The sequence below is a fragment of the Telopea speciosissima genome, chromosome 3 (genome assembly GCF_018873765.1).
Source record: "Telopea speciosissima isolate NSW1024214 ecotype Mountain lineage chromosome 3, Tspe_v1, whole genome shotgun sequence".
NCBI classification, from domain to species: domain Eukaryota; kingdom Viridiplantae; phylum Streptophyta; class Magnoliopsida; order Proteales; family Proteaceae; genus Telopea; species Telopea speciosissima.
Genome location: NC_057918.1, coordinates 9,387,146 through 9,398,876, shown reverse-complemented (window position 1 = coordinate 9,398,876; position 11,731 = coordinate 9,387,146). Strand labels below are relative to the sequence as shown.

The following is an 11,731-nucleotide window of genomic DNA, read 5'->3' as shown; positions in this document are numbered from 1 at the left end:
ACCGTATACCGCTAAGCATGGCCAACAGTTCATTTATAAATTTTCAAGGTAATATTAGTAGGATTATAAATTATGGACTACTTGAAGACAAACTGATAGCGCATTTGGGTTGGCCTTTCTTGTAGAACGCAGGGGCCATCATGAGGTCAAGAGTTCCGACTCTTCTGTATTCTCCTTGTGTCATAAGGCACCCCCACACTTCCCCCCCTCTCTCTCTCTCTCTCAGCTGTTGTTTAGCACCCAAATTTGGAATAATCCCTGGATTCACAAATACCCTCTTTGTTCCATAATACCCTTCTAGATTCCAAATCGGCGCCTTTGGGGCAGCAGGAACATAGCTGCAACCCAGGCATAGATAGATCCCAGTACCACTTAGGGGTATCGATTAAGGACCAAAACCATTAAACCGGACTGGGACAGATCAGACCAAATGTTACTTGGTCCGATTTTGGCCATAGCTATTAATAAGATGTGTATTTTAGAACCTGAACTGAACTGAATAATCAGTTAGGAGTAATTAAGTCTAAAACCAAATAACCTACTATGACTGATTGGGCCAATCATACTCATGTTATAATGGGCCATTGCACCCCATGGGCCTTAAGTTTTATAGAAAATTGCCCCATTTTATCATAGATTTGAGTATGGGCCTTATCTATGGGCTCAAAATCGATCACTTGTAGACCCTATTTGGTCTTGGGATCAATTAGGCACCTGTTAGGACTGGTTAACCAGAATCATTTGAGATGGTAAGAAACACCACCTCATCCAAAACACCCATGAAAAGCCTACAACATGCTCAACCAGATAGGAAAACTATCAAACCGAAAGGATACCATAATAAAAACTTAAAAGCAAGGCAACTCATGTGATGCCTGATTGACCCACACCTGATCCAATGTAAATCCTATAGAGAAAAAATGTATATACCAAACCATAACCATGGGGATTAAGGCATGAGAACAGCATACAACTTTAGCAGTGGTGGTGCCCCAGGTATTGAACAAATGGTTTACCATGAATGATCTTCAGTTATGCCCTGAGCATGCAATGAGATGACAAAGATTTAAGTTGCAGGACAAAATTCTTTAGAAATTTTGTTATGAACTAATTGGTACAAGAATTACAAGTGATGACCATAATTATGGTTTCACAGGAAGTCTATAGAGCAGAAGAATATACATGCCTCTTCTACTTTTACTTTTTTCATCTTTACAACAGTCCGACAGCACAGCTCAAATGCAATCTGTTCTCCAAGCCTCTTAAGTGATGACCTAATAGCATGCACCTGCCATCACAAAACAAGATCCCTTTGTTATGGAACTACAGATGGGAAAATAACATCCAATGAGGAATAACTGTATGTGAAATATAGCAGCAACATAGCATAGGGGAAGAAATAGTGAACTCAGGAATATTTAAGGTTGTGCAACAGAAAATTTTCAAAGTTTGAACCATAAAAACCGATCTTTAACTGGTCTCCTTGGCCGTTAATCCACTTGTCCACAGAAAAATATTATTATTATACAATGGGTGGATAGAAGAAGATGGAAACAAGGTACTAACACTCATTAAGGAAATGACAAGTACCAAAAAGAAGCTTGAGCAAAGCTCATGCCTTTTACATGCAGTACAGGAACAAGAAAATGGGGATCAGCAGGTAAGTAAAACAGTGCCATTAAAATGGGTTTAGGGATAGGAGGATTACAATTGAATGGAAGAATGGCATGAAGAGGTTGAGCCTCTGGATTAACTAAGAAAATAAAAAGAAAATTTAGATGATTAAGCAGGAACTACTTCCATCAGAAAGATGAATGGATGCAATAATAAGGACTAACTACAGCATCATACCCCAGGTGCTATGGACTAATACCATGGAAGCACACAAGCGACCAATAGGAGAGTGGTATGGAGCAAGTGGGACCCGGGATTCGTGAAAGAAAATATATGTAAGCATAACTAAAGTTATACATCTATTAAAAAAAAAAAAGCAATGGTAAGGAAGATTCTACTTCCTCCTAAAAGATGTCATTGATGGATGCCCGCCATAAGAAGGATTCATTTACTAACACTTGGATTAGCCTAATGTAGCATGCCGCTACCGTAGTAAGATTTTCTTTACAAAAGAAGAAATAGTTCTCTATAAAAACAAAAAGAAAATATACAGGAATGGGAATGAAAAAAGAAAAGCGCATTGCATAATACAGATTAAAACATAGAAGTGAACCCCTCCTACTTCTAAACTGCATCCTGAAATTCATAGTAATACAAATAAGTTGACAGAAATTGAAAACTCAAATACATACTGTAAATAATCCTAGAACCTGTAACCAGTGCCTAGAAAAGAGAAGAGAGAAGAGAGAATGAGATGGGGAAGAAGAGAGAACAATGGGAGAAAAGGGTTGTGCGATAGAATCTGTATTCTACCGTACTAGCCAACATATATTTATATTAAACCAAATCAGAATTACAAAAGGAATATAACTCTTACCTAATTAAGCCTAAAGCCTAAAACAAGAAACTTACTTAGACTAGGAAACTAACAATTAAGACATAAACTAATAAAGGAAACCACGATAGGGGGACTCCCCCTATCGTGTTACATATCTCTTAACACTCCCCCTCAAGCTGGAGTATACACATATCAGAAGAAAGCTCCAGCTTGGACCAACAAGATCAAAAATGAAAGGCAGCACCAGGCTTGAACACATGTAGCCATAGATGCCAGCGAGCTCAAAGTAGCACTCCAATCAATAAATCCATCAACAATAGCAGTCCAAATCCAATCAACAACAGCAACACGCCAACACCAAAAGCTCTTCCCAAGGAAGTCAACAAAATGCAGCACTCAACAGCTACACCCAACGTCCTTCCCAATGAAGGCAATAAAATGCAAGTAGTGACCTGCTCCAACAAAGACAAACAAAAGTGCAACTCCAATGGTGACACAAAATCCCGTAAAAGTGCAGTTCCAGTGGCTACACAAAAGTCCACAAAAATGCAGCTCCAATGGCTACACAAAAGTCCATCTCGATTCTCGAGGAAGGCACTCCAACAACAATCAGACTCACTCTTGAGTCCCGAACTAAAAAAAAATCTCAGATAAAATTGCTTATAGTAGACATCTTCAATCTCCCCCTTACGTGTAGCATTACACGTGAACAGAGAACGACCAATAACATCTCAACAAATCTTATAAGCAAGACCACCAGCAAATAAGATCCCAATAAATTAATCTTCAATCAAGAGCAGCTACATATAATTGCCAATAACAGAAACACCCCTCACGATAATAACTAAAATCTCAAACCAATGCGATCTGTCCACCCAAGCAAGATAATGGCAAATTTGTAATTAATCTATCAATCCCAATATAATCCCAATCTTAAAATCCAACTATTGATCCACCCAAGATAGGTAAAACACAAATACAAGGAAGTAGTGGCAATCTGGTAATTAACCAGAATTTTCAAGTGGCTCTTGGGTAGATAAATAGGGAAATGGCAAAATGGTCAATAACTCAAAGTTGAAAGAAAAACAAAAACAAAAACAAAAACAAAAAGAAAAGGAATCTCATAGCTGTAATTAACCAAATAGTGGAGTGTCAAATGAAGGAATTAGTATTTATAGATGGGGGACATACTTGGAAGGCATGGTAAAATATGGACATAAGGAGATAAGTAAAGAAGTGAGGGGCAAAAGAGGAAAACTTACTTAAAAAAAAGATATGGACAGGAGACAAGAAGGTAACGTGACTGTCTTCTTCTCCTTGACAGTCACGCAACCACCAAAGCAAACAAATGGCAAGAAAACAAACTCAAAGAAAGAAACCCATTCGTAATAGAAAACCTGAAAATCGAAGAATAGCAGTGGTCTCCCATCTTCAGCTTGAACCAGAGGCGGAACCTGGGAATTGATCATACCAATATCACTTCAGAAGGCTCTGGTAGGTCAAATCGAACCAAGAATCCAAGCAAACAACAACCAATCGAAGCACACAACAACCAATCCCAATCGCAATTCCAGCAAGACCAGAAGCAAATCGAAAAGGGATTTAGAAGCAACCACATCTTTATCCTTCAAGAGACGCAAGCAGGGAAATAACTATCTTCAACCACAACCGACAGCCTCACTATCGAGAACCAATACCTTTCCAGATGCAAGCTCGATTCCAAAAACCCCTAGACGGTAACCACAAATTCTCCATCCAAGCACGAAGCTGCAAAAGTATGGCAGCAAAATCGATTCAAGATCAGCAAATCAATTCAACCATAGCACATATTGAAACACTTAGCAACAAGAATAGTGGTGTTGCTATCGAATCAGATCGAAGAAACACTTAGCAGAACCTAGCAGCAGAACAACCTTCAGTCTACAAACGATAGTAGTATATTTTCAATCGTCTCAATATACGAAACCCTTGTTCAGGAACAGTAGAAATACTTGATCACTCTCAATAGCAGTAGCAGCAGCAAATCGATAGGCACATGCTTCATCATACAAGAATCTTCATTGAAACCAAACGAATCTAAAAACGACTCTCAAACCGGCAACTGGTTGTTGCTCTGATACCATGTAAATAATCCCAAAACCTGTAACCAGTGCCTAGAAAAGAGAAGAGAGAAGAGAGAACGAGATGGAGAAGAAGAGAGAACAGTGGGAGAAAAGGGTTGTGCGATAGAATCTATATTCTACCGTACTAGCCAACATATATTTATATTAAACCAAATCAGAATTACAAAAGGAATATAACTCTTAAGTCTTACCTAATTAAACCTAAAGCCTAAAACAAGAAACTTACTTAGACTAGGAAACTAACAATTAAGACATAAACTAATAAAGGAATCCACGATAGGGGGACTCCCCCTATCGTGTTACATATCTCTTAACACATACTAAAGAAGCTAGATGTGTAACTTAAGAAACACCTTTTGAGTGAATTTGCATGGTTATAAAACCATGTATTTGCCTCATAATCACTGGCATAAAGCATCTACTTGGAAGAATTGTCACCATGTTTCCATGAAACAATAGTCATTGCTCTAGTTTTAAGGTTCAAATAACTGGAATATTGTAATATAAGTTGCGGGGTTATAATTACAGATCCAAGGTTCAAGCTCCTTCTGATTAGGTTTGATCTCCTTCTTGCTCAATTTCTTTCTTGGAACTCAGGCTCTCATACTCCCTTCTAATTGCTAGTTTATTTCCTACACCGTAAAGGACACCTCCCCCCTCTCCTTTTTTTCTGTTGGGGTGGAGCAGGAATGGTTCATATGAAGTTTCCATTGTAGAACAGTGGCATCTTTCACTAGTTCATTCAGACCAACATTTAAGTTATAATCACATGTATCGTGGGCCTGCAGATTATGAATACAGTAAAATCATAGAGTCCAACTTGGAAAATAAGTGTAATTATATGCATTATTGACAATAATACAAGATGACTGCCAAAGTATGTGGAGCAAACCAGAATAGCAGTTTCGCAAGGTAATCCCGAGAAGTTCCTATAGTATCGCAAAGCTCAATATCACCATCTGGTAGGTTCTCTGTTTTCTCTCTAGCTGAATCTTCCAGGAAACTGGAGGAGGTATCATCTTTAAACAACTTTGGCAGTACGTTTTGAACAAGTTCATGAATAACTTCCCCAACCTCTGAAGATGATGGACGAGATAGTTCAGTCACCTGTTCAAATCATTAGAGTAAAAAGAGATGTTAGAAAGTATGAGAGATGCACTATTGGTTTGAAGTACACAAACTGTTTTAAAAAAGTGGTAATGTAAATCAATCTAAGTCAATACCATATTTGGTTCCAAAGTTCGAAGGTACTCTAACAAATCGTTATTTCCTTCCCCATCATATTCCAAGTGCAAATTTTCCTGCTTTTGAGCATTGAATTCCTGAGAGAACACAAACCTTGTCATCTAAATATTCAATGAGGTATCATACCATCCAGATGTGAGGTTGGAACAGGAGCATATACTATGTACACTCATCATAGTTTTTTTTTGGATGAATAACTCATCATGATGTTAACTCATCATAGTTAACATCAAGCAAACGGATTTCTGTAATCAATGATTATTCATGCGACAAGAACAACAAATAAAAATGGAAGATAAGAACAAAGTCCTTCAATATCACAATATATCTTGCAACCAACAAGTTTTTTGTGTTGGAGAACAGATCCAACTATGATGGTAGTACTAGAAAGATGTAAGTAACTTAAACCAACTACACATATTGATGATATAGGATGTCCACGTTACTGTTCTCATGTAAGGTTGATACTAAATGGGTTCACTATGAATCTTGAATTTATAAGAGAGAGATTAACTTTGGGCATGAGGGGAATATTCATTGACAACTGATCCCTCTTGCCATAGAATGACATGTGCAGAATGGACAAACAAAATACTTTTTGAGCACCAGAGCTACAGCCTCTTCTTCATGATTAAGTTACTGGAAAGGGTTTGTTCTTTTGGACCCTTGCTTAAAAATATTTCCGGGGCTCCATATGACAGACCAGAATCTAAAAAGGGCCCAATACAGGTTACAGTAACAATCCATTCGGAGCCAGGGGCAGCTCAACCCCTCCAATTTTATTTCCCCCAACTCTTCCTCTTTGCTTAAAATAAACAAATAATTGGAATGATTGGATTGGATAACTAGACTATGAGACTAAGACAAATCATTTTCCTGGAGTGTGATGCGGAACCCGGGATACAAAACCCAATTGGGTTCGCTATGGGCCCACTCAGTTACCAACTACCTAAATTACAAGGAAACGATGGTCAATTTTGTAATAAACTGAAATTATCAAGAGGGAGTGGCAGGGATGTAATTAAACAGAATTTAAAAGGCTATTGGGTAGGAACAAAAGGTATTGATTTATAGATTTAGGACTAACTTTGAAGAAAATAAATTAAAGGGTAGGGGCTTGAAATCTTGAATAAGAACAAAGGACGGGTATTTTTGGAACTTGAGCTGTAAAAGGGTTTAATTAAAAGGGGAAAAAGAAGTATCGTCTTCTACCTTGGGAATGAACTGAAATGGCGGAAATCCAGCACCTCGCAAAGGAGAGAACTCCTTCTATATGCTTCAGTCGAGCCTGCTGACTCAAGGGGAAGTCGGTACTGACGAGGTCTTGAATGCACACCACCAACAACTCAAACAGCAACTATGAAAGAGATAAAGAACTGCTGAAACTAAGCCAGGCGATGGAACAGAGATCAGATTTGTTGTCAGTTTGATATTCCACCACAGGGAAAGATTTCGGATCTGAGATTCAGAGGTTAAGGTCACCTATGGATAGACAATCCATGCCTAACATATGAGGAAGAAATAGGAGGATATGAGAGACAACAACCCACAAACATGAGGGCTGTTTGTGCGACAGAACAAGGGATTGGGGAAAATAAAACCAGAGATACAAGGAGGAGAAGAAGAAGAATGAAAAAGAGAAGGGACGGAAGGGTCTCGCAGGGAAGGGGAAGAAGAAGAATAGCTGGGAGAGAGAGGGGGGGTTCACACAAACTACAGCCACGCAGGCTTTAACCATAATAACTCAATTATTCTATTCCAATCTGAATCTATTAGCATGCATACATGTATAAAAGGAAACCTATTCTAATTTGGATACTCAAATTAATTAGGAAACTAAATCCTAGTAGGTATCTCCTATGTAACCTATCAAAATAAAAGATTACATGTTAATCCCAAAATAGAAATAAATAAAAATCGTAAAATATCCTACTAGTGCACAGAGGCAAATTGGACCAGGTTCATCCACATCTGGGTTCCCAAACAGGTTCGGCCCGATCCATAGAAGCGCTCCTACATCATACTTGTTAGGTGAAATTGGTTGTTTCATGGCAAAAACAGGCATTCGGAAGAAAAATATCATCTTGGCTAGGATTGTATGGTACATTATTTCTTGTTAGGAAGAAAAGTTAGAGCTTGATGAATGTTTTGAAGCCAGTGGCGGCTGATGAAAATGGATGGGCTTTCATTATGGAGGCTGGCCGTGCAGCTCGATAATAGCAAGTCTTCTAAAATAAAGGAGTAAGAGAAGAAACTCCTACTTAGGTGTAATCATTCAAAGCAATTTAGGTGTAATCATCTCATTCATGATTTGCAACACCTTATAGCTGTTCATATGGATAGTTAATAAACCAACTCCTACTTGGGCAAACTCCTAATCAATATATGACTCAAATTAATAACTCCCACAGCCAGCTTACAATTAATTAGAGAATATCCAAGTAGAACCCCCACACTAAAAAGAATTTATCACCAGGCTCTTCTGCATGTACACAAAAATATTGCTGCAACCACAGGACTCGAGAGAAATAGAATACAACACTGACTGACTATGGGTACAAGTCAGGCAGGCCTGGATTGGGAATCGATAAATTTTGAACCAAATTGAGCCTGAACCCAACCTGGTCCATCAATTTGATTCAAAGTCAAACCTGAATTCAGCCGAACTTGCACCCTACTATTGAATATTTAGCAAACTATTTCAGTGATCCTCTTTAACAAACCAAGCACTATGACTGCAGTCACTGCACACAAAATCCAGATCCACCGAACCACCACCACCACCACCCCCAACACACACACACACTTGTGGATCATGCAAGCAGAAAAGACTCCAAGATAGCTGAAAATCGGTACAAAAGATCACTCTTTCAATTCTTCTCCTAAACTTCCACCTGTCTTATCTTTAGGGCTTGCATCACACATACTACATGTACAATATTCTTTTTATCTCTTTCCATATAATCTTATCGAGAAACTTGATTGTATTTTCAGGTAATTAAGCAACAGACAGAACAATAAGTTCATATCCTTTGTGTGTTTCAATATCATTCTCGTGGGTAAGAGAATCAGTTTCTGCATTAATACGCACAAATATCAGGTGAAATAAGAAAGCCCATACTTAATGTACATGAGGAATGAGATAGTTATGACAGATTAAGGCTACTTCTACCATTGATGCCAAGGGTATTGAATTACAATGGGATGTTCAAGTTGAACCCAAGTTTACTAAAGCAGTATATCACAGTTAATCAATAAAATAAAAGGTTTTAATACACATCATGCTAATGCAATGCCCATCAATAGTTTATCTTCCAGAAAATCCTCTGGAATTATTGAAAGCAACTTTTTGGTATAAACAGCTACTACTTCCTGTTGGAGTTAGTATATCCTGTTTTCATAAAAACGTTAGCCAACACGGCTGCACATAGCAAAGATGCAAATATGTGTGTGCCAGAGAAAAAGGGAATTTCAACCTTCTCAATTGTAGCCAGCTCGGATTTTAGCTCTGCAATGTAATTCAAAGCCTCGGGCGACAAGTCCCCCAAACCCGGGGGAACGCTTCTGTCCATTGCAAATTCACTGCAGGTATCCACATCAACCTCAACACCCGTACCTTCCCTGTTCTGATACTCCATGTCTGAAACCCCACAGCCATGAGAATGAACCGAATCTCCAGAACTCCCGGGAGAGATGTCGAAGTTCCTCATCAAAGAAACCCTATATTCCGCATTCCAAAGAGTATACCTGACAGATTACCAATAAAAAGAACCAATTCACACTCAAACCCAATTTTCCAAATTAATGGTTGAACCCAGCAGCAGTAGTAGTGCCGCCACCCAATAGTGCAGCAATAGTAAATACCCGGTAATGATGGCGGATACAAGGAGGCGATCGAGGGGACGCCTAGAAACACTGATGGTGACGGAGAATTGATCAGAAGGAAGCAATCCGAGCATCGTGGAGATTGTCCGCTTCATGGAATCCCTTGCGGCTGCAGAGACGCCCTTGGAGATAACGGAGGTATCGAGGGGTTCGATGCGTTTAAGCATAGTGGCGATTACAGAAAACTCTCGATCGAATCCAGACTTTCTGATGGATACAAAGTCGTCCGCAACGCCACCACCGTCGACACCCGATACAAGACAATTGAGAATCGGAGGAGAGGAGGAGCGATTCTTACAGTTCGAGGAATTGGTGGTGGTGAGGGTGATGGAGGGAAGTAAAGGGCGGATGAGGAGGAGATGACAGGAGAAGAGAGGTATTGGTGGAGGGGATTGGAAAGGTCTGAGGAGTGAGAGGTCGTTGGAACTGAAGCGAGACAGCAGGTAAGCTTTAGCAGTGGCCGCCATAAAGCCCGGGCCAAATCGACGCCTCTGCTAACGCCACTTTTTTTTCTTTTTTTTTTGGGTTGCCTTCAATCTGCCTCTCTCTATCTTCGCCTTCTTTTCTTTCTTTTACAACAAAATCTCAATCCCAGCCCCACACCCACATGGCCACATGTCCCCGTTGCTCCACGATTCCATGATGGCCACAGCCACCCAATTTGGTTCTTTCTTTCTTTCTTAATTATTTGTTGCCATTTAGGCATTTACTCTCTCTCTCTCTCTCGTTGGTTTATTTCCATTTGGGCCGGGCCAGGTTGTCAGGTTGGTGCGAGCTGGGGATGGTTTCATTATGAGCTAAAGGTAATACTGCTATAGATACATCACAGCATGGTTCAAAGGGTTCAGTATCCGTTGATTAAAATTCCAGTTTAGTTGGAATCGATTGAGGATCGACCGGAATTGACCTGAACCCTAAAATTCAATATGAATATCTACTAGAATTGAAATCAGGATAGGCCGATTCTTATCCAATTCGACCGAAATCGGTGATCCAACTCTGATTTCTCAAACCACGTACCCGAGTTTGATTGTATTGTCTTGTGTCTAGGTTCAGTCCCGAATCCATGACATATTCAATGAAACTCTCACAAACCCTTTACCAAAGTGCTCCCCCCCCAAAAAATAAAGTATATTTTCCAGTTGTTTGGAACTCAGTCCATTTAGTTGCAAGGGAAACTAAAAGGAAGGGGAAGTAAACTTTTTTATACTTAAAAAGGAGAAATTTATAATTATTATTCAATATGATTGTATAAATTATTTAAATATTTATCATATTTGATTATGAATATATTTTTTATTTTACTTTTCAAATCCAAGGAATTTAGATGCAAAATAAAATAGAATTCAATAACTAAATATGGAATGACTTTGAATTAGTGTCATAATCATGTAAAGTAATTATTACAAAAATCTCATTTTTACATTTGAAATTTTCACTTCTCTTCCCTATAATTTTCCATACAACTAAACCGAGTCTAAGACTCCCAATGGAGCATGAATCACCATCTTCACATTAGTATCTTTTTAAATTTTGAAGTAGTTTGACTTGAATTTCACCTACCTAGTGACATTTTTTTTTTTTTTTTTTTGATGAAAACCTACCTAGTGACAATGACAAAATGAGTTGGAACTCATTTTCATTGCTCTCCTCGAAGTGTTGTCACAAGTGGAGGTCAAAAAATTCATTTCGTCATAACTTCTGATTCTCCACATGAGATCCAATATAGTTAGGAAACAATAAAAATCCTCTACAGTGCAGTGGCAGTGCGGCCTCCATAAAATGCCACATGGCCTCTAGAGATCCTGCGGTTGACGATTGTTGCACATAATTTCAAATGGAGAAACCCATTTTACAATCCGATTTGTTAAATGACCCGCCCCACAACTGAAATAGGTCTCGTGAGATCCCAAAATCCAAATCCCTTACGAAGATCGAGCTTCTATCTCCTGCGTAAATTGAGGAAGATTCCCATGCTGTCCCTTAACGTAATCCTTCTCTCTCACAGGATTGTTTTATTCAAATT

The 11,731-nt window shown here is 38.9% G+C and overlaps 1 protein-coding gene across 1 annotated transcript; it reads right to left on the bottom strand.

Annotated features, from left to right (window-relative positions):
- Positions 1 to 1,071: 1,071 nt before the first annotated feature.
- On the bottom strand, positions 1,072 to 10,220 carry LOC122655145. The gene is made up of 5 exons (XM_043849369.1): positions 9,685 to 10,220; positions 9,297 to 9,567; positions 5,799 to 5,897; positions 5,468 to 5,682; positions 1,072 to 1,288 (listed from the first exon to the last, which is right to left on the bottom strand). The coding sequence occupies exons 1-5, from the start codon at positions 10,170 to 10,172 to the stop codon at positions 1,213 to 1,215; spliced, it is 1,149 nt and encodes a 382-aa protein (XP_043705304.1). The 5' UTR covers positions 10,173 to 10,220; the 3' UTR covers positions 1,072 to 1,212.
- Positions 10,221 to 11,731: the final 1,511 nt, after the last annotated feature.

What these genes read in the sequence shown, in the direction of transcription:
- LOC122655145 (XM_043849369.1), bottom strand. Translation starts at nt 10,172, where the DNA reads ATGGCGGCCACTGCTAAAGCTTACCTGCTGTCTCGCTTCAGTTCCAAC. An exon ending in AGCTGGCTACAATTGAGAAG is followed by an intron (nt 5,898 to 9,296) that starts GTTGAAATTCCC and finishes GTGTTCTCTCAG; the next exon opens with GAATTCAATGCTCAAAAGCA. An exon ending in CTTGCGAAACTGCTATTCTG is followed by an intron (nt 1,289 to 5,467) that starts GTTTGCTCCACA and finishes TTGTGATGGCAG; the next exon opens with GTGCATGCTATTAGGTCATC.